General features: G+C 47.6%; 1 protein-coding gene across 2 annotated transcripts; it reads right to left on the bottom strand.

Moving 5' to 3' along the window:
• Positions 1-7,880: 7,880 nt before the first annotated feature.
• Positions 7,881-22,521, bottom strand: ZFP92 (ZFP92 zinc finger protein). 2 transcript variants are annotated; one of them, XM_053581132.1, is made up of 6 exons: positions 22,450-22,521; positions 22,173-22,221; positions 15,031-15,081; positions 14,635-14,761; positions 13,320-13,424; positions 7,881-12,983 (listed from the first exon to the last, which is right to left on the bottom strand). In XM_053581132.1, exons 3-6 carry the CDS (start codon positions 15,061-15,063, stop codon positions 12,007-12,009), a joined length of 1,242 nt encoding a protein of 413 aa, XP_053437107.1. In that variant the 5' UTR covers positions 15,064-15,081; positions 22,173-22,221; positions 22,450-22,521; the 3' UTR covers positions 7,881-12,006. The 2 variants fall into 2 exon arrangements, with proteins under 2 accessions (XP_053437107.1, XP_053437106.1); XM_053581131.1 differs by having other exon boundaries at positions 22,361-22,463.
• Positions 22,522-23,064: the final 543 nt, after the last annotated feature.

Raw genomic sequence — 23,064 nt, 5'->3', positions numbered from 1 at the left:
TGTAGTTTTTGGTCCTTCACAAGGATTGTAGGAGATTTATACCTTTGATTGGTCCTTTCAAAGAAAAAACAAAACAGAATTTTGATTATCCTTTATCCTTCTTTTATCTTCTGCTTCATTAACGTCAGCCTGTATCTTTATTCATCTGTCTCTCTCTCTTTTTTTTCTTTTGGTTTAGCTTTGTTCTTTTTTCCTAGTTTCTGAAGATGAAACTAATCTCCTTTGCCATCTTCCTTCTTGAGTAGCTAAGGAACTCAAAGGCTGCAATGTCCCCCAAATGGAGATTTTACTGTGTCCCACACATTTGCTATTAAACGTTTTTCTTTGCTTTGCATTACAGATAGCTTGTAGTTTTGCTTTTCATTTCCTTCCCACTTTAATACTTGCATAGTGTAGTTTATCTTAATTTTTGGGTAATGATTTTTGTGGTCATCTTTAATTATACATTTCAGTTATATTGGATAATGATCTGAGGATGTGTTGCTTGAAATATCATGTTTTTGAATCGGGAGTGGGGGCTGCCATAACAAAGCACCACAGACTGGGGAACTTAAACAATTGAAATGGATTTTCTTCCAGTTCTGGAGGCCAGATGTCCAAGTTCAAGATATCAGCAGGGTTCATTCCTTTTGGGGGTCATTTAGGAGGGAACTGTCCCAGGTCTCTCCCCTAGCTTCCAGGGTTTGCTAGAAATCTTTGGTGTTCCTTGGTTTGTAGATGCATCACCCAATCTCTGCCTTCACCTTCACATGGCCTTCTTTCTGTGTGTGTGTGTCTGTGTCCAAATGTCCCCTTTTTATAAGGACACAGTCATATTGCATTAAAGCCCACCTTAATGGCCTAATTTTAATTTGATCATCTCTGTGAAGATTCTTTTTCCAAATAAGTCACATTCTGAGGTACTAGGGATTAAAACTCTAACTTAGTGTTTTCTGGAGGCAGGGGGACATAATTCAACCCATAACAGAGACCAAATGCATAAATAACTTTAAAAAATGTTCCATGGGGGGGAAAAATGTTCCATAGACTCTGGAAAAAATGCATCTCCTTAAAAGATAGGCTTTTCTGTATAGCTTTAAAATCTAGGTTTTTTTTGCTTACATCTGTCCAATTAAATAACACTATATTAAAATATTCCATTATAATGGTATTTTTATTGAGGTCCTCCTTCACGTCTGATAGTTTTTGTTTGTGCATTTAGTTGCTGTGTGTTTCGCTTGCCAGTCTATAACTCTATTAGGGCTCTGACTAACACACATATACATACTATATGTAATGCATATATCACAATTATATATATAATGTGATATAGAAACATATATATACATATATATATATATAGAGAGAGAGAGAGAGAGAGAGAGACATTTTAAGGAATTAGCTCATGTAATGATGTAATGTGGAGGCTAAGAACTCCATGGTCTGCAGATTGGAGACCCAGGGAAGAGTAGCATTTGAGTCCAAGGACTGTCTGGAGGCAGAATTCCTTCCTCTTCAGGTGACCTCAGTCCCACTTTGTCTTAAGACCTCCTTGTATTGAGTGGATGAGGCCCACCTATATCATGGAGAATAATACGCTTTACTTAGTCTACTGATTTAAATGTTAATTTCATTGAAAAATACCTTCGAAGCCACATCTAGACTGGTGTTTGATCAAAAAAAGGGTACTACAGACTGGCCTAGTTGATACATAAAGTGTGCCCCCCAGTGACTGTGACACAGTCTCGGTCCTCTGGGCTTTTCTCAGTGCAGAATATCTGTGAATCTGTACTTGATCATGACAGAACACCTGGCCAGTCCCCATGTTGTCACCCCTCTAGACAGCCAATGCACTTCGTATAGGAGACTACCCATCATTGCTTCCTTTCTGAGGCCTCTATTCTGTCTCAGGTTGTTGGTTTTGCAGCTTGGCCTTTAGAACAGGCATCATCAAACTTTTTAAACAGGGGGCCAGTTCACTGTCCCTCAGACCGTTGGACAGCCAGACTATAGTTTAAAAAAAAAACAAAAAACTATGAACAAATTCCTATGCACACTGCACATATCTTATTTTGAAGTAAAAAAACAAAATGGGAACAAATACAATCACACTGCTTCATGTGGCCCACAGGCTGCAGTTTGAGGACGCCTGCTCTAGAAGATAGTTTCGGAATTCTTTCTTTCTTTGCCCTGTAGGCGAGCAGTATTTGGCTGGGATTGGGAGCCATGGGCTGCACCCATGGGAAGCTGGCCTCCTCAGACCCATTTTCGCTGTTGCTGGCTCCTTTTGTTTGGAGGCTTCACAGATGTTCCTGTTATCCTAGAAGCTCAGGACCATTTACGGGTGAAGGCCAGGTCTGTGGCTATCAGTCTGAAGCTCTGCCAGCACTCCTGGTGTGTAGGCAGGGGCCTTGGGCTTCCAGAGCCTTTCTTCAGTCACTCAACCTGCTTGCCCGCTAGCCTTGAGCCTTATTTCTTGGCCCCTGGATGGCATCCTCCCAACTTCTGTCTCTTCATTTCTAGCCACGCTCAAGCTTGCTGGGAGCCAAAACATATCACAAAAATGCCCCTTGCTATCTTGATTTTATGAGCAAACTATTCTCAGGAATTCAACCGTAAACAGCAACAGTACTTTCCCCTTGCATATCTCCTCAAAAATGCACCCCCCGCCTTAGGGTCCTTCTCCTAGTAATTTTCCAGAAACTAGCCCCCTCCCCGCCCTGCTAGGAACAGCCCTTAGTTACTTCCTCGTTTGTGTGCTTATAAGCCCAGTTGAAACAATAAACTCTTCAGAGCTTGATCAGACTCTTGACTTGCTCTCATTCTTTCGTGTCTCTTGTCCCCTCATTCGACTGACCCCTTTGTTTCCCAGGTCCTCGTTGAATTCCCCACGGGCCGGGGCACAAGCTGAGCCCCAACAACCACTGACAGAAGGGTCATCACAGTCCCAACTGAAGCCTGAGCCTCCTGGGGTGCCAGTCTCCTCAGGGAGGCCAGGTATTGCTCTGCCCAGGTGCCTTTGGGCCCATGTAGGATAACATTTAGAAATAAACATATCCTACATCAAGCACACAAAGTGAACTCAATGTGAGTTTAAAATGACTTGCTTTTCTTCCAGAGGCTTAAGGGACCTGGGTCCCCCTGGGATACACACAGAGTTGGCTTCCCTGGAGTTATAAATTCCACAAGTCCATTCTCTGAAGCTGTGTACCCCATGAAGCCTGAGATCAAAGGGCATGCCGCCCTTCCTCAGAGATACGGGCCAGAGGGTTGACGTATGTTAACAACATATTGTCAGAGGTCTATAGGTACTCTGCCCTGAGGAAAAGACACAGTCGTTACTTCATACTGAGTAAACTGAGTGAACACTTGAAGATATTCTTCCATTAACTCTGTTCCCCTGTGGCTACTTTCTTCTTTGTGATCTTTATTTAGATACCTGTTCAGAAATTAGTCAGTGTTTAAAGAAGAGGTTTACTACAAAAGCAAAACCTGCAGATTGCAGATTCCCCCAGTCACAGGCTACGTTGAGAAGGTACCTGGCTGGTTAGATGATTTTCTATGATTGTTACACTTTCACGTTTTTGGTTTAAGTCTGTTATCTATTGTGAATTAATTTTGTGAGGAATGAGAGATACAGATCTTTTCAGTTTTCTGCATGTGGCTATTCACTTTTCCCATCATCATTAATTGAATAGGGATTCTTTTCCCCAGTGTATGTTTTCTGTCTGCTTTGTCAAAGATCAAATGAGGATAGGAAGATGATTTTATCTCTGGGTTATGTGTTCTGATCTATAGGTGTAAATTACCAATTTGTTTTTACTCTTTTAAAATTTTTTTTATTAAATCATAAACACATAGATCATGTATACATTAATGCATTTATGGGGTACAATGTGCTGATTTCATATAGAATTAGGAATGCTTACATCACACTGGTTAATATATACCTCAGCCATTTACTTAATTTACTCTTTTTTTTTTAGAGACAGTCTCACTTTGTTGTCCTTAGTAGCCGTGGCAGCACAGCTCACAGCAACCTCCAGCTCTTGGGCTTAGGCAATTCTCTTGTCTTAGCCCCCGCAGTAGCTGGGACTACAGGTGCCTACCACAATGCCCGGCTGTTTTTTTGTTGCAGTTTGGCCAGGGCCAGATTTGAACCTGCCACCCTCCGTATGTGGGGCCAGCTCCCTACTCACTGAGCCACAGGTGCCACCCAATTTACTCTTTTTTATCCACATAATTTTATGCCAGTACCATGCTGTTTTGGTTACTATAGCCTTGTAGTATAGCTTGAAGTCTGGGAAAGTGATGCTTCCTGATTTGTTCTTTATGTAAGGTTGCATTGGCTATTTGGAGTCTTTTCTGGTTCCACATGAAGCACAGAACTATTTTTTTCTATATTTGTGAAAAATGGCATTGGTAATTTAATGGGGATTGTGTTGAATCTATAAATCCCTTTGGGCAGTAGCATTTTAACAATATTGACTCTACTGATCCACAAGCATAATATGTTTTTCTATCTGTTTATATCCTCTGTCATTTCTTTCTTCAGTGTTTCATAATTCTCCCCATAGAAGTCTTTCACCTCCTTAGTTAAATATATTCCTAAGTATTTTATTTTTTGTTGCTACTGAGAAAGGTATTGTGTCTTTCATTTGATTCTTAGCTTGACTGTGTATATGAAAGCTACCGATTTGTGTACATTGATTTTGTAACCTGAGACTTTGCTGAATTTATCAATTCTAGGAATCTCTTGGTTGAATCTTCGGTGTTTTCTAGATATAAGATCATATTGTAATAAAAGAGCAACAGTTTGACCTCTTCTTTACCCATTTGGATACCCTTGATTTCCTTCTTTTGCCTGATTTCTTTGGCTAGGACTTTGGGCAGTATGTTGAAGAGGTGATAGTGGACAACCTTGTCTGGTTCCAGTGCTAAGCAAGAATGCTTTCAATTTTTCCCCCCTCAGAATGATATTAGTTGTGGATTTGTCATATAGGGCCTTTATAATTTTGAGTTATGTCCCATCTATGCTTATTTTGTTAAGTATTTTTATAAAAGGATGCTGAATTTTGTCAAATGCTTTTTCTGCATCCATTGAAAAGATCACATGGTCTTTGTTTTTGCATCTTTTTATGTGGTGAATTTCATTTATAGATTTGCATATATTGAACTATCCTTGAATCTGTGGGGTGAAGCCCACTTGGTTGTGGTGAATTATTTTTTTGATGTGCAGCTGAATTTGATTTGCTAAGATTTAAGTGATAATTTTTGCATCTATATTTATAAGGGATATTGGTCTATAGTTTTCTTTTTTAGTTGTGTCCTTTCATGGCTTCGATATCAAGGTGATATTGGCTTTGTAGAACGAGTTAGGGAGTATTTCTTTCTTCTCAATGTTATGAAATAACTTATGCAGTATAGGTACAAGTTATTTGTAGGCTTGGTAAAATACAGTGTGAAACCTTCTGGTCTGGGACTTCATTTGTTGGAACTTTTTTTTTTTTTTGAGACAGAGTCTCACTATGTCACCTTCAATAAAGAGCTGTGGCATCACAGCTCACAGCAACCTTAAACTCTTGGGCTTAAGCGATTCTCCTGCCTCAGCCTCCCAAGTAACTGGGACTACAGGTGCCCGCCACAACACCCGGCTATTTTTTTGTTGCAGTTGTCATTGTTTGGTTGGCCTGGGCTCAGTTGGAACACACCAGCCTTGGTGAATGTGGCTGGCACCGTAATGGGCACCGAGCCTGTTGGAACAATTTTTATTGCTGCTTCAATTTTGGTGCTTGATACTGGTCTGTTCAGGAGTTCTATTTCTTCCTGTTTGAGTCTAGGGAGGTTATGTGTTTCCAAGAATTTGTGTATTTCCTCTACATTTTCAAGTTCATAGCCAGGTTTTCTATGACTTGTGGCTACTTCTAACTGATACACTGTGTTTGTTTCTTCTTCCATCTCATTCCCATAATCAGAGGAAATAATCAAAGCTGCTCCTGTTCTCCTCAGCTGTCCTCTGCCTGCCTGGATTGCTTCCCTCTGCCTCCTATCTTGTTCTCATTTAACTCACTAGAATACTGAAGGAAAATACATGGTATATTAAGTAAGGAATATTTTCTTTGGAAAAAAATCCCCCTAAATTAATTTGATTCTTACTTCCTTGTTATGATTTGATTTTGTTTTTCTGTCAGACTTTTCCAGAAAAGGTTTTAAAAAAATTCTTGGAATAGGCTCGGTGCCTATGGCTCAAGCGGCTAAGGTGCCAGCCACATAAACCTGAGCTGGTGGGTTTGAATCCAGCCCAGGTCTGCCAAACAACAATGACGGCTGCAACCAAAAAAAAAAAAAAAAATAGCCGGGCATTGTGGCATGTGCCTGTAGTCTCAGCTACTTGGGAGGCGGAGGTATGAGAATTGCTTAAGCCCAGGAGTTTGAGGTTGCTGTGAACTGTGATGCCACAGCACTCTACCCAGGGTGACAGCTTGAGGCTCTGTCTCAAAAAAAAAAAAATTCTTGGGATAATTATAAGTTATTTTTAAAAAGAACAGTTTTGAAATTTTGAAAAAGAACAGTTTCAGAGAACTCATATTACCTGATTTCAAGATGTGTTATAAAGCTACAGTAGTCAAGGGAACATGGCATTGCCATAAAGATAGACAAACTGGCTGCCTTAGTCTGCTTGGGCTTCCATAACAAAATATCACAGACTGGGTGGCTTAAATAAGACTTTTATTTATCATGGTTCAGGAGGCTGAGAAGTCCCAGATCAAGGTGTTTGCAGATTTAATTCTTGGTGAGAGTTCTCTTCTTGGCTTGTGTATGGCCACCCTCTCACTGTAGCCTCATATGGTGGAGAGAAGCAGCTCTAGTGTCTCTTCCTCTTCTTCTGAGGACAATAATCCTATCACGAGGGCCCTACCCTCATGACTTCATATAAAGCTGTCATTTCCCAAGCTGCCCCCTACAACACCATTCCATGGGGGTCAGGGCTTCCACAAATGAATTTTGAGGGGACACATTCAATCCATAGCACCAACTGATGGGGAACCAGGTAAAATCCAGAAGAATACTCTCACCCATATGGCCACTGATTTTCTGTAAAGGTGTGAAAGCAACTCAATGGGAAAAGATCATCTTTTAAACAAATACAGTGCTGGAAAAACTGAATATCCATGTAGAAAAAAATGAATTATGAATTTGCCTCACCATACACAAAACGGATCACAGACCTAAATGTTACAGCTGAAACTATAAAACTTCTATAAGAAAATGTATCTTTGTTTTTATGAGAAAGTATGGAATAAAGTCTTAGTGACTTGAGTTTTGTAAAGATTTTGTAACTAGAACATAAAAGTACAAACTATGAAATAAATAAAATAAGTTTAATTCATAAATTAGACCTCATCAAGTTAAAGCAACTTCTCTTCAAAAGGCAAGCCATAGTCTGGAAAAAAGTACTGCAGAACACATATGTATCTCACTTGTGTCTAGAATTCTTATAACTTAAAAAGAAGACAACTCAATTTAAAAATGGGGTAGAGATTTGAACAGACACTTCATCAAAGAAGATATATGAATGGCTAGTGAGCACATGAAATGGAGCCCAACATCGTTAGCAACCAGGGAAATGGACATCAAAACTATAGGATACCACTTCACACCCGCCAGGATAGCTGGAATTAAAAAGACAGATAATAATAAGTGTTGGTGAGGATGCAGAGAAACTGGAACTGTTGGTGGAACATAAAATGTTGAGCCTATTTTGTAAAACAGTTTGGCAGTTCCTCAAAAAGTTAAACAGAGTGTTAGCACATGAGCCAGCAATTCCTGTTTATACACTCAAGAGAAATGAAAACATGTCCACACAGAAACTTAAATACAATATTCATAGCAGCTTTAATTGTTATGGCCCCAAACTGGAAATAACCCAAATGTTCATCAACAAGTAGTTAGGTATTGTGGTCCATACGTACAATGGGATAATGCCAGCAATAAAAATGAAGTATTGACATACACACAACTGATAAATCTCAAAATAATTATGTCGCGTGAAAGAGGCCAGACAGATACTGTGTGAGTCCATTTATACAGAACTCTAGAAAATGACACTTAATCTCTACTGACAGAAGGCAGAGCAGCAATTGTGGGGTGGGGACAGGGGAACCACAAGGCTACTGTCTTGTGTGGGGGGATGGCTTCACATATGTACACACAGGTCAAAACTCATCTAGTCACAATTGAAAGATGTGCAGTTTAATGTATGCCCATTATACCTTCGTAAAGCTGTCAAAGAAAGGCTAAACAACAGGAACCTCCAGATCTACAGGCCTTTATTTTCTATGTGTATGTTCCCAGGTGGTGGAGAAAGACCAATTTTGGCCCTCCTGAACACAAAAAGGAGTTGCTGTGCCCCTCTTCAGTGTCCAAGGTCTTGAACTTGAAGCTGTCCAGGAATCCTGTATGGCCCCTGCTCTGTGAAGTCACAGACACACTGGGTCTTGCTTAAGGCAAACCAATGGCCAAGTAGGAACTCCTGAGAAAGGAAGATGGGGCCCCTTATGTCAAAGCAATCCCTTGTCACATGCATGGGGGACCCAGCCAGCTATACCCACAGATTGACACCTCAGGGATGTCATAACCATCCAGATGGCTAAAATATATAAAATCTGTGGTGGTTGTACAATAATTCTTTCATGTTTAGGAAAATTGCTCTTCATTAGGAATCAGGTAGAGTCCAAACTTTTGTTTGTGGCATCCCAGGCTGTCCACACACTGGTTCCAATTGACCATTCAACCTGTCACTGTCCTACAGAAACCCTCCTAGGTTCCCCTAAAACATGCCCTTCTTCCACCCATCTCAACGCAAGCACTTCATAGCACCCCACCTCCCTAGCTCCCTCTACCTCCCTTTCCTATCTCCAGAGCTGCCCTTTGCACCCACAAGGCCAAGTGGCTGCTGCTATGTTGCCTGAAGTGTGGCAATACGAACAACTGGAAGGAAGTCATGGCTACATTTCTCAGGAAACTGGTATAGTGCTTTGCTGAGGAATGTGGGGATCAGGCCCAGCCTTCCTTCCATGCCTCAGAGTCATGGTGTCCACCTGGCCTCAGGTGGCTGCCCATGATTCCAGTCAGAGGAGCCTGTACCCTTGGGCAGACTGAGGCAGCTCACCCATGGGGCCTTTCTGTCTCACCTTTGCAGGAACACCTAAGTACAAGCTCTGGGCTCTTTTGCATAATTCTGTGCTAATAGCCTTTCCTGCAACCTTGACCCCAGCTGCCTATCTGGGAAGTTTAAATCCTCATAACAGTTTCTCTGCAATAGAGGGTTTGTTTCAAGGGCCAGACACTTGCAGATTTTCCTTGTTTGTTTGCCAGCCAAGTAAATGGGAACAATTCCACTTTTGACAATGAATCCAGTCAGGATGACGCACCAGTTACTGTGGAGATACTGCCAGAGCATTTAAATGGATCTTGAAAGGTCCAAAGTTTCCAAGGGCAAATGGGAACTCTCAGGGGAGTTCCTATGGCAGGGGGAAAGCAGAAAGGACTTTCCCGGTATTTTAAGCTTTTACATTCTGGCTGTCCATCAAAAAGCAAGTGTGGGCCTCATCCCAGTTCCCCACACAGCAAGGGGAGAGGGAGCCCAATTTCAAGGCACAGTAGAAGGAAAAACAAAGTGTCCTTTCTAGACACTCTCCTATTCCATGCAAAACCCATTTGGTTCATACCTGAATACCATGTATTCATGTGACACTAGTAATGACCTTGTAGTGTGAATCTAAGTAAGAGGAGCTAAATCAGACCCAGAACCAATGAACAAAAAAGTACACCGACATATGTAATTTACCTAGGCAAGCACTGGGGACCCTGGAACTTTTCTAAAGTCAGAGTGCGAGTGTCCAGCAGCTCTCCTGGCAAATGCACTTTCTGCTGAAAATGCCTGTACATCTTCTTTCCTGCATCTAGTTGTCCTATACCACAATTCCTAAGGTGAAAAAAGGGAGCTTAGCTCAAAATAGGAGTTGGCTTACATATTAGAACCTATGGAAGGATGTGCTTACTGTGAGACACAGTTCTCTTCAGTGGGAGCTGGTGACTACCTGGCAGGCAGGACTAGAGCACTCACTTAGCAAAGCGACAGAGATGGGTATCAGCCTGTGACAATCTGTTCCTTTCCTGGGTCAGTTGAAGAATGCGGGACTGAAGCCCAAGCACATAGTCTCCTGCCCTGTAGGGGGACTGCTTCCTGAAGCCATGCCAGGGATTATCTGTGCTTTAGAAAAACCCAAACTTCCCAATGACCTCAACAGGGACTTCAAACACACTATTCCCAATACTTCTTTTTCTACTGGAAAACTCAAAGTTGCAGATACTTTGGATTGGTCCCAGGTAAAGCTAGAGAAACTATGGTACTGAGTCTGAGTTCAGTGTGCCAGGAGTACAATATTCATTTCACACATACTTACTAAGCACTGGAACTGGGCTTAACAGAGAGGACATGGGGACGGAACATGACATGACAGGCTTATAGACAAGAAGGCAATTACAGGACAGGAGTCTAGGCACTGCTGAAAGAGGCTACAAGATGAGCAAGTTACAAAAACCCTGCAACTTTCCATGACATACACACACACATAAAACTTACATACATATATGTGCACGTGTGTGTATACACAAAACTGCTGGAGTTACCCTAGTGGTTGGAGCTCTAAGCAGCATCCTCAGAGGGAATGCTGTATTCCCAGGTTTTCCCACACTCTCCCAATAGGAGGCAGCTGTCTGTGACCCTCCCACCTCTGGTAGAGAAGGCACAGCTCTTGGAGACCTCAGGATGGCCTCCATCTGCCTACCACCTACCTGCCCTTGGGTGTTGTGTATGACAAAGCCACTTTCTCCCCCGGGAGTGGAGAGGGCTGGAAGGAGGTGGCTGCTGCCAAGCAGGCTGCTGGGCTAAGAGCACCAAGGGGCAGAAGTCTTGGGCCTAGCTCTGAGGACAGGATGGGTGGAACTGGACAGGGCCTGTCAGCAGCTGCCTCTGGCTCACCACAATGTCCTTGAGAACTCCCCTTGGCTTTCAATAAAGTGACATTTGAAGGGTCCACCCTGTCTCCACAGGGCTGATGGGCAGAGGGATGGATTGCGTCATCACAGAGAAAAGGGGCCAGGCTTGCCACCACCCTCAGCAGGTGTCAGGCCTGGCATGGTCCCCTTTCTCCTTACTGAGGTCTTCTCTGAGGGTTGAAGGGATTCCTAATTAGGGGGTGATTCTCATGGCAGTAATCTCTCATATGGCAAAAATCTCTATTTCAACTTACTTTAGCCCTGAATAGGAAAACATTCAAAGCAGCTGAACCTTCCATATTAAAAGTCAATGGGCGATGCCAGCTGGCATGCTCTGTCACCACACAGGGCTGCCTGAGTGCAAATTCCGAACCCGTCTTGCAAATTCTGAACCCGTCTTCCTAATCGTCACCAGCCCCACAGAGAGGCTGCCTGAGCAGAGAGCAGGCAGATTTGAAGCTTTAGGCCAGGGTGGCCTTTGCTGGTGGGGTTTGGGGGCAGAAGGCAGTGGGTGGGTAGGGAGAACGAAACCAGCAGAGTAGATGGCAGTGAGCATGAACAACAGGGTGGAAGACTGCCAGGTCCTGTCCTGCCTGTAGGGCCTGGGCCAGCCATTCCCCAGAACCCCCCTGAGGAGGTGATGAGGTGGGCGGTCAGGACTCCTGTAGAGGCAGCTGCTGGCCCAGTCCTTCCCGTCCCGCATCAGGAGGGCAGAGTAAGTGCTGAAGGACTAAAGTGCTTTTAGTGTTCCTTACCTGGGAACACCGACAGGTCTGTGGCGGCAAGGGCCCTCTCCGCTGTAAACTCAGGTCACTGCCTGCAGCACAGGGACTAGCAGGTTGCGCTCACTCGCCACAGGCACATGGGGTTGGGGAGGCAGGTCCCCAGGCACAGGCAGGCTCCGTCCTGGTTCTTCTGGTGTTGCAGCTGCACCCGCCAGGGCCTGTGCGGTAGGCCAGGGAGTCAGCTGCCACTCGGCCCAGGCTGGGCGGCATTGCTTCCCTGTGGAGGGCCTCCCGATGCTGTAGAGCTCCTGCTGGAGCCCCGGGGCCGGCCGGCATTCCGGGTGCCCGCGCCGTGCACAGCCTGGTGCTTAAAGAGGTTGGCCCGGCGGCCAAAGGCCTTGCCACAGTCGCTGCACTCGTAAGGCCGCTCGCCGCTGTGCGCATGGCGGTGCTGGCTAAGGCCCGAGCGGCCGCGGAAGGCCTTGCCGCACTCGCGGCATGAGAAGGGCTTGTCGCCACTGTGGCTGCGCTGGTGGTGGATGAGCTGCGACACACCCTTGAAGGCCTTGCCGCACTGGCCACAGGTGTAGGGCTTGTCACCGCTGTGAGTGCGCTGGTGCTCGATGAGGTTGGAGCTGCGGCTGAAGGCCTTGCCACACTCCGGGCACGCGTAGGGCCGCTCGCCGCTGTGGATGCGCTCGTGCTCCAGTAGTGCGAAGCTGCGCCGGAATAGCTTCCCGCAGTCGCCGCAAGCAAACGGCTTCTCGCCGCTGTGGATAACCTGGTGCTTGATGAGGTTGGAGCTGCGAGTGAAGGCCTTGCCGCACTCGGGGCAGGCGAATGGCTTCTCCCCGCTGTGGATGCGTGCGTGCTCCAACAGCGCAAAGCTGCGCCGGAACAGCTTCCCGCAGTCTGGGCAGGCATAGGGCTTCTCGCTGCTATGGATGACCCGGTGTTTGATGAGGTTGGAGCTGCGGCTGAAGGACTTCCCGCATTGCTGGCACAGGTAGCGCTTCTCTGCGCCGGTCGTACACGGCTGCCGACCGAGCGAACTCTGCCTGCAGCCTTGAACATTGCTCCACTGTGGCAAGGCTCTGGCAGGACTACCCTGTGGCAGAGGCAACCTCGCTGCATGACCCCCCTCAGCAGCCCCTGGGAGTTCTGTTTGAGAGTGTGTTTGCTTTGAAATTGATGTGTGGCTCCTTATCCTGTCACCTGTGAAGGACAGTACCAGTCAGGGTCACCAGCACCAGCCCTCCCTGGGTCTCTACTGAGGGTTTTGCCCTCTTCACCCTCACTCCAAGACAAAGGAGAGAGGAGCAGGAAGTGAGCACTTGGGGTAAGGAGACATCACATGGGCAGCTGGGAGACTTGGAGGGGACAAGCTGGCAACAGCAGAGCTGGTGTGATAGCTGTTGCAGCACTCTCTGGGAGGCTGACATCTGCCACTAAAGGGAATCTCTCATCCAAAGTGGCAGCATTACCCTCCTCTGGAAGCTGCTGCTTCCTGCCTTTTGACTCAGGCAAGCTCGCTGAGTACTTGCCACTCACCTGTGTGCAGTCTGGTGGTCGCTCCTGTTCTGTGGTTGTCTGCTACCCAGGGCCCCTCCCCTCGCTCCAGCTGGCAGATCAGGTGAGGCTTGGAGAAGGAAAATCCTGTCCATGGAAATGAAGCAGGTCAGGACCACTGTAGCTAAGGCCAGGGTCACTCCTGAACTCTGGCCAGCCTTAATATCTTCAGGTAACAGAAAACAAAGAACTCCCTAAAAAGCGCTGTGATAAGGTCCAGGGAAAGGGCAGAGTCCCTCTAAGGAATCAAAGGGGCCAGGTGGGTACGGGGGCTCTTAAGCAGGTGACTTGAGCCAAGGGGACAACCACATTGTCACTTGGTCTGCAGGGAGGCTGGAAGGCTTGTGAGGAATGGGGGATTTGTGGGGAGATCCTGAGTGATACAGGGATGCAGCAAGGACCCCACCCTGCTTCACCATCAGACTCAGCTGAGGATCCCAGAACTCCCCTGGGAATCCCGGATCTGCCTGGTGAGGGTCAGAAAGAACTCAGGGGATGGAACTAGTCTTCCTCTGTGGGGTTTGGATCACAGAGGCACAATCTGTGGAGTCTAGAAGGGGAACAGGGCTCCGTGTTACGGTACAGCTGGGAGGATGCCTACAGTAAGGAGTGCTCCTGCTCAGCTGCCCTGGCTGGCTGGAGGGAAGGGCCAGTTTCTGGCTGTCTCTCTTGCCTGCCTCTCTTGTCTGCATTGCTCTTAATCACTGGCTTCCACCTGCTCAGCCTGTGAATCCAGTGTTTCCCTATAACTGGCAAAACTGATACCCCTTTGTGCAGCAGGGCTATGCTGGCAAAGGAAGGGAGGGCAGCCTGCTCAAAGCTGTCCCAGCTCTTTCTTGGACTTCTCGAGGCTTGAAATCCAAGTGCACACCTGGACCTCATGTGGGACCTCCATGTTAGATGCAAGGAAAGATATTGCTACATTCTCTAAAGTGGAATGAAGGTAAAACGCAACTATTGAAAAAAATGAATTAAGTCTAAAACAGTGCATATAGATATTCTAGTATAATCTGTGCCCACCTTTTGTAGAAAGACATTTAGCCAGTACATGAGTTTATAAGCAAAGTAAGTCTGATGGGGCATTGTTGAAATTTACAGGCCTGTGTGTCTACCTGTAATATTTAGCTTCAAATTGTTCTATTGAAATGCAGCTGGCCCACAGTGCATCACTGTTGTGATGGAGAAAGACTTTTAATCTCGGGCTCAATGTAATCAATCAATGAGGAAACTCAAATAAACTGAGTCCAGAAACAGAGTAGGAGGGACTGGGTATGTGTATGTTGAAGGGGTCACTTACCTAGTGACACCAAATGGCTATAGTTCTCTAGCATCACCCGCTTGTAGAGGATCCTCTGTCTGAGGTCCAGAAGCTTCCATTCTGACTTTGTGAAGTACACAGACACGTCCTCAAAAGACACCGGCACCTGAAATGAGCCATTCCCATAGCTACAGGGGCCTTCGCACTGATGGCGCCAGGACAAACTGGCAGCAACAAAACATGGGGTACAGAGCTACAGGGAGCATGGCAGGTGGGGGAGGATCAGGGATACACTTGCTCCTGGAAAAAGTTATGCACAGAGGCAGGAAGCCTAGTTTGGGGGCCTCAGGGAAAGGGGGATGACACTTTGGGTGGCCTTGCTCCCCTGGGGTGCAGAGGTTGATGGGGGTAATGGGGCAGGGACCATCCACTCACCTTGGGTCTTGCTGTCAGGAGAATAGCTGCCATCACCGGGCTGTGGAGAAGCTAGGGAAGGGCAAATCGCTCATGTGAGATAAGGAAGCTTGTGTAGTTTTCCTCATTAGATGGTCTGAGCAAGGCAGGGCCTTGCTGAGAGAGTGGCTGAGCAGGAGAGAATGGGAGGGCCCTTCTCCTAAGAGGCCTATGGCTCAGTGTCCTAGACATCCTGTGGGGCACAGCAGCCACCTGTAGCCTCCTTTTTAGGCAAGCGTATGGCTTTCTCATCCTCATGGCTTCCCTGTGGGCCCTACTGTCACACCTATGTGTGGTTTCCTGGGGCTGCTGTAACAAAGAACCATAACCCGAGTGGCTTATAGCAAAAAGTGTTTATGCTCTCTCAGTCCTGGAGGCCAGGACCCCAAGGTCCAGGTGCTGGTGGGGCCCCACTGCCTCGGAAAGCTCCCTCCTTGCCTCTTACGGATTTCCCTGCCTGTCAGTACCCCAGTCTGTGCCTCCGTCTGCACATGGCCTTCTTCCCTCTGTGTGTCTTAGAAGGATCAGGGCCCATCCTACTTTAGTATGACCTCATCTTACCTGGGTTACAACCGCAAAGACCCTACTTCCAGATAAGGTTACCTTCACAGGTACAGTGGATGGGACATCAGCATATCTTTGGGGGGACACAAAGCAGCTCATAACAAGTTCCCCAACTGAGCTCCAGTGCCTGCTTCTTTCCACACAGAGGACCCCAAGCTGGGGCACCCAAGCCCACTCCTCACGCTGGGGCTTGCCCAGCCAGGCTTTCAAGGCAGCCTGTTCCTTCTTTCCTTTCTTCTTTACTTTTCCCTTTTTTATCAGCTCTCTTCCTTCCCATCTGGCTAGCACCCCTGATCCCAGCCATTCTTGGAAGCTCCACTGCTGGCCCCTTCTCCTCTCAGGCAGGGGTTCTTATAGACAATTCCAGAACACACATGCAACCTCCACCTCGGAAGTGAGACGTACTATCAAGGCAAAGAGGAGGAGTGGTGGGGGGTACCCATGCAGAGATGCAGTCAGGCTGGACCAGGAGGTTGCAAGTGGCTAAGGGGCCCAACAAGGGCCTGAGCTTGCTGCTAGGTTGCTGAAAACTGAGGGGACAAAGGCAAGCCCCTGGGAGGGTAGGGAGCCCCATCTCATGTTGAGGACACAGGGAGCATGGCATTGACAAGGCAGTCACTTTGGCATCAGGATTTCTTCACATTAATTCTCAAGGTCAGAAGATAGTTGGTGTTATGGTTGGGATGCTGTCCCTTCTGAATCTCATGTGGAAATGTGACCCCCACTGCTGGAGATCAGGCTTGCTGGGAGGTGTCTTGAGTCATGGTCAGATCCCTCAAAAATGGCTTGGTGCCCTCCTTAGGGTAAGAAGTGGTTCTACATTAGTCCCTCCCCTAGGACCAGTCATTTGAAAGAGACTGGCACCTCCCTTCTGACTCTCATCACGTGATATGCACACACCAGCTACCCTCTGTCTTCTGCCAAGAGTGGAGGCAGCCTGAGGCCCTCACCAGATACCCAATCTTGAACTTTCAAGCTAGAAAAATCATGAACCAAATAGATCTTTTCTCCTTGTAAATTGCCCAGCCTCAGACGTTTCAGCAGCACAAAATGGACTAGGATTGATTGCTCTAAGAATACCATTTCTATCCAACTAGAGACCAGCAATATGGAAGTCCCAGCAAGGAGCAGGGACACCAGGCAGTGGCTGGTAGGGGAAGTGGGCTCAGAGAGCTTTGATTGATGTTCTGACAGGTGGCTACCACTTGACTGTGCCAACAATAAGGCCACAGAACAGAGGGAAAGTGGACAGAGTCCCCAGAATATGGATGGAGAAGGACAGCCATTGTATTCCCCTGGCATTTAAATTGTTCCAAAGTCCCCTTTCATCTATGATGAAATGTCAATCAACATTAGCCAGAAATAAACTGGTGTTTCTGATGAAGAAGTTGAGTTTATTTTTTTAAAATTTTATTTATTGATTGATTGAGATAGAGTCTCTCTCTGTTGATCTTGGTAGAGTGTCATGGCATCATAGCTCACAGCAACCTCAAACTCTTGGGCTCAAGAGATCTTCTTGCCTCAGTCTCCTGAGCAGCTGGGATTATAAGTGTACACCACCATGCCCAGCTAATTTTCCCTTTTTTTAGTAGAGACAGGATCTCACTTTTGCTCAGGATGGTCTCAAACTCCTGAGCTTAAGCATTCCATATGCCTTGGTCTCCCAGAATGCTGGGATTACAGGCGTGAGCCACAGAAGATTTTAATCAGAAAAAGGAATGGATGCTAGAACCATTAGGTGCAAGACTGAGGGAGAAAGGTACATCGCATATCAAACTGTTATCCCTGGTTATTTGCTGGTCACAAGGGAGTAATCTAACCTAATAGGAGAACAGATCTGCTGCCAAAGCCTTCTGACTGGCTTCTAATGCAGCCTTTGGACCCAATGTCCAAGTCCAGAGGATTTTGGGGACAGAGTACCCAGTTAGACACCATGAGGAAGTCACTTGTACAAGGAGGCGAGGGAGACAGATTGTTCTAGATGAAAAGAGATTTAAGGGGCCCAACATCCAAGTGCAACAAGAGTCCTTGATGAGATGCTGGCATGAATGAAAGCCTTGGCAAAGGCATTGGGCATCATGGGAGGGTGACTACAGGGTGGCCATCAGAACACAGTGAGGGACCATTAGCGCCCAGGGACTGGGTGGGTAGTGGCACTGGGTCGTGGAAGACAACATTCTTATGAAGAAATGTGTATTGAAGCATTTGTGGAGGAAATGTCATATAACTTATTCTGCAGCATTTTAGCCAGGCTTTCAAGACAAAGAAAGGGGGAAGCAAATAAGGGTAAATCTGGGGTTGGGCACCCAGGCTTCCATAAGCTGTGCAGCTCGTCTGTACACTTGCCAGCATGCGATGTTAGAGGAGAAAAGCAGCTGTGGAACAGTTTAGTGGTTCCTGGCTGACTTAAACATAGTTACCATATAACCCTGAAACTTGCTCCTGCGTACACACTCAAGAGAATTGAAAACAGGTGTTCACACCAAAGTGCGCACACCCATGTTCACAGAAGCATTAGTCACCAGAGCCAAAGGTGGAAATGACCCAAATGTACATCAACAGATAAATGGATCAACATCCCTAGAACCCCAGCCCACTCCACTGGACAAAATGTAGTCCATTATGCAATGAATATTATTTGGCCATAAAAAGAAAGGAAATTCTGACACACACTACAATGCAGATGAGCCCTGGGGAAATTATGCTAAGTGAAAAAAGGCAGATGCAGACACATAGGCCATAGTGTGTAATTCCATTTCTGTGATGTAACAGAACATTTCACAAGACTTGTCTTGACCTAGTTTTGAAGTTGTAGCTAAAAAGTTTCCTCTCTCTGCCCTTTGAAGACCATTTGCTAACCCCTCACCTCACCACTTCCCTAATCAGGGTCCCTTTCTTTCCGAGCCCTCTACACAGACAACACAAGTTACCCCGTTATTAGGCTCCCACATTCTGGGGGCCAGTACCAGACAATCAAGGACAGCCTCTATGTCCTGGAGTCCACAAAATTATTGAAATTAGCCAAGCCACAGAGATCCCTAGAACCCCAGCCCACTCCACTGGCCATACATAAAAACTGCCCCCACAGCTCCAGCTTGCCCCCGAGTACAGCCCTCTGAGCATGCCTAAGTAACAAAGAATTCTGCTTTTCATATACTCTAGTGTCACTGTGTTTTGACCTGCTGTCCAAAAAAAATCTTACAAAACCTATGACACATGTACACAGCTATGATTTAATTAAAAAAAAAAAAAAAAAGAAAGCCAGACTGGGCACAGTGACGCCTACCTATAACCCTAGCACTCTGGGAGGCTGAGGTGGGAGGATCATGTTAGCCCAGGAGTTTGAGGCTGCAGTGAGCTTGATGACACCACTGCACTCTATCTAGCTGGGGCGACAGAGTGAGAACACACCTTAAAAAAATAAAAATAAAGGGTGGTGCCTGTGGCTTAGTGGGTAGGGCGCCGGCCCCATATACCGAGGATGGCAGGTTCAAACCTGGCCCTGGCCAAACTGCAACAAAAAATAGCCGGGCGTTGTGGCGGGTGCCTGTAGTCCAGCTACTTGGGAGGCTGAGGCAAGAGAATCGCCTAAGCCCAGGAGTTGGAGGTTGCGGTGAGCTGTGAGGCCATGGCACTCTGAGGGCGATAAAAGTGACACTGTGTCTCTAAAATAAATAAATAAATAAATAAATAAATAAAAAAGCAGATTGGTGGTTGCCAGGGGCTGGGCCCTGCTTATGTGTCTTGAGGTTTACTTATGGGAAGGTGGAAATGATCTTGAGCTAGATAGACAGTTGCTGAGCACTGTCAATGTATTAACTAAGCTCTGAATTGTTCTCTTTAAAATAGTCAATTTTTGTGTTTTGTGAATCTCACCTGTAGTGATTTATTTATGTTTGTTTTTGAGACAGGGTCTTGCTCTGTCACCCAGGCTGGAGTGCAGTGGCATCATCATCATCATAGCTTACTACAACCTCATCTTCCAGGGCTCAAGCAATCCTCCTACCCCAGCCTCTTGAGTAGCTGGCACTACAGGTGAGGCCATGATGCCCAGCTAATTTTTAAACTTTCTGTAAAGCTGGGGTCTAATTATGTGGCACACACCCTCGGTAGAGTGCCGTGACATCACAGCTCACAGCAACCTCCAACTCCTGGGCTTAGGTGATTCTCTTGCCTCAGCCTCCCGAGTAGCTAGGACTATAGGTGCTCGCCACAATGCCCAGCTATTGTTTGTTGCAGTTGATCGCAAATGAGACCCCAGTTCAAACTGGTCTCAAACTCTTGGGCTCAAGAGATCCTCCAGCCTCGGGCTCCTGGAGTGCTGGGATTACAGGCATGAGCCACTGTGCCTGCTTGCACCTAAATTTTAAAAATGAGGGGAAATAAGTGCTACTGTAATCATTCTGATGTCAATGGGCCACACATAAATACCAGTAAAACATACTGTCAATCACTGGGAGCTCTCAGAACTAAAGACATGTGGGGAGGTATTACTGATAACTGCAAATATTTTCAGTGTTGAAAAGCAGCATAGACTTATTTTTTTCCTACCATAACGTAAGTGTAACTTTACTATCCATTTTGTGAAAGTTGAAAGGAGGAGGTGTTATAGTTGCCCCACCCCAAGGCAACTAGGGAGGTCTGCAACTGCCTAAGCAAAACACCCCACTGGCAGGATTCCACTTGTACATGGAAATCAGCACTCAAGTTCAACATGAAAAGACTCAAGAGAGATGCCAGCCACATGGAGTGGTCACATGGAACAGCGGCTGTCTCTAAGACCTAGTCTGAGAAAGTCAGCCATAATTTTAGCACCTAGAAAGACATGAAAAGCCCAGTCCTCACAGACCTGAAAGGGGACTGACTCAGCTTCCTCTAGCTGCACTGGCAAGGCTTTTTTTTTTTCAGTTTTTGGCCAGGGCTGCGTTTGAACCCACCACCTCCGGCATATGGGGCCGGTGCCCTTCTCCTTTGAGCCACAGGTGCCACCCTGGCAAGGCCTTTGACCACTGTGTACCACCAGAGCAGAAGACAATCTGAAGGATGATTCTAGGTCCCAAAGCTCAGGTTTCCCCAAAACAATGCAGGAGAGATCTTAGACCACAGTGCCTCAGGTAAGAAGCCAGGAAGGGCCATGGGTCTGGAGAATCAGATGCCATCTCCAGCCTCCTGCAAGGAGGAGCTGTCCTCACCCCTGTTTTCTTGCTGACTTCAACTGGTGAAACTCAGTATGGGAGGAACAGGAGGGAGGAGGGCAGAGAGCAGGGCTGTCCGCTGCAACCAAGCCTGGCCAGAGGGAGAGCCCACTTCACTATGACTCCTCTAGACTGCCACTAGATGGGGCGATTTCCCCAGAAAAAGAAAAAAAAAAGTCCAAACAAACAACATCAAGAAAAGCATTCAGCAATCTGACTCAGGCAGGATCAGTAATTTGGGCTTTTGCATCCATAGGGAGAGACAGGTAGCTTGTTCACTTCACCCTCTTCCTTCCTGGTGGAGCTTCCTCGGGGATCCTGAAGCACAAGACCCCAAGTGACTTCTCTCAGCCCCATCAACTTTCCCTGGCCCAGGGGGCCCTAGACACCTGCCACCCACCTAGTGGAATAGCCAGGACAGGAAACTAGAGGACCCCAGAACTGAGGTCAAGCCTGGGTACTCCTTCCTATACATCAGCCTGGGCCCTCTTTGCAGCCTGGCCAACCAAGTCCTCTGAGGAGCAGAGGCTGCTTACTGAGAGGTTCTTCTAACAGGTGGGTTGGGTCCTGTTTGTCTCTGCTCACAGCCCTCCCTGGGGTGCCCCTGTCTCTCAGAGTAGTCCTACAAAGCCCTCCCTGACCTTGGCCTCCCTTCTTCCCACTCTGTTTCCTTCAGTTTCATCCACACTGGCCTCTTCTTCCCAGGAGCAAGGCCACTCCTGCCTCAGGGCCTTTGCACTGGCTGTTCCCTTTGCCTGGAATGCCAGGCAATACATAACCACATGACTTGGTCCTTCACCACCCTCAAGTTTTTGCAGAAATGTTGCCTTAGAAAGGAGACCTATTCTAACTATGTTATTTAAACTTGCAGCCAGACCTATTCCTGGTTCTTACCACCTTGTAGTACTCTTTAATTACTAATTTAGAACATTCTCTGTTATTGTCTGTGCACAATAACAGCAGAAGCACAGGACAGGGGTTTTTGCCACCTCATTCGTTGGTACATCTAGAATGCCTGCAACAGTCTGGCCCATGGTGGGTGATAGGCAGATACTCACTGGATGGAACCAGTAGGAACTAGCCCTGTACAAATGCTGCCTCCCTCTTTCACCGTGTCCACCTCCCATTCAGCCCTTCCTGCCTCTTCTTGGCTTGCCAGTCTCCAGGTCAACATGCCAGGACACCTAGAGGCACAAGCCCCACTCTATATAGCAGCAGGAGCAAGGCTTTGGCGTCTGCTTCCGTCTGGGGATCCTCAGTGCCTGTGGACAGTTTGCCAGGTGTCCCCTGGGCAGCAGTGCCACAACCTCACCATGCCAGTCAGTCTGGCATTCCCACAACCAGAGGCAAAAAATCCAGACTTACCAGGTGGATCAGCGACGGGGTGCTCTTTTGCCAGCCCCAGGATCAGCGGCTGAAAACCAATCAGAGGAGAAGAACTGCAAAACACAGGTTTGGGCTCCTAGCACCCACCCCAGGCTGGCTCTTGTCCCATGGCGCCCCTGGAAGAGGGCAGCCCCGAGGGCTGGTCCGCTGCTCTCTGGCAAGCCCACCTCCCAGAGCGTCCCCGCAGCCGCCGCTCATTCCCCTCCATCATCACCTGCGCCCCACCTTCTGCACCCAGCCAAAATTGGCCCCCGACCTGCGCCAGCCAGGCCGACATACACGGGCTCCGATGGCTGCACAGGCAGTCGGTCTCAAGGCCCGCCCTCTGGCAGGCCCCAGGCCAAGGCCGCCGCCTCCGAGAAGCCCTCCCGGGGGCGGCGTCCTCAGGAGGCGGCTCCCGGTCCTGTCTCGACCTCGCCTCCTGGCGCGTCCTGCGCGGCAGTCTGTCTGTCCCGCGCCGCCGACGAGCGGGTGGGAGCGGGCGGGGCCGGGGCGGCGGCGGCATGGGAACAGGGCGCGGAGGGGGGCATGGAGCATGCGCGGCGCGGCGGGAGGGCGGCCCGGCCCGCGCTTGCCCCGCAGGGGCCTCTGGCCCGGCTCTCCACGCACCCCGGGGCGCTTCTGCTTTCCGTCTGGGTTGCTCCCAAGGGGACAGGGGAGGGGCCGCTGTTAGGCAAGCACCTTCGGGGGCCAGACCACTGGGCACTAGGTCCATCCATTCTTCCCTTCATCTCTGGGGGACCCACAGGACTCCTGCTGGGCAGCTAGCACCAAGTGTCCCTGCCATGGTCATCCAGTAAGGGACAAGACTGGGTGAGAGGTAGAGGGGAGGTGAAAGATGACTTGGGGGAGGGTAGTGTGAAGACATCAG

This window comes from Nycticebus coucang, chromosome X (genome assembly GCF_027406575.1).
Source record: "Nycticebus coucang isolate mNycCou1 chromosome X, mNycCou1.pri, whole genome shotgun sequence".
In the NCBI taxonomy this organism is placed as follows: domain Eukaryota; kingdom Metazoa; phylum Chordata; class Mammalia; order Primates; family Lorisidae; genus Nycticebus; species Nycticebus coucang.
The sequence above is the reverse complement of the archived record's forward strand: the minus strand, read 5'-3'. Positions and strand labels throughout refer to the sequence as shown.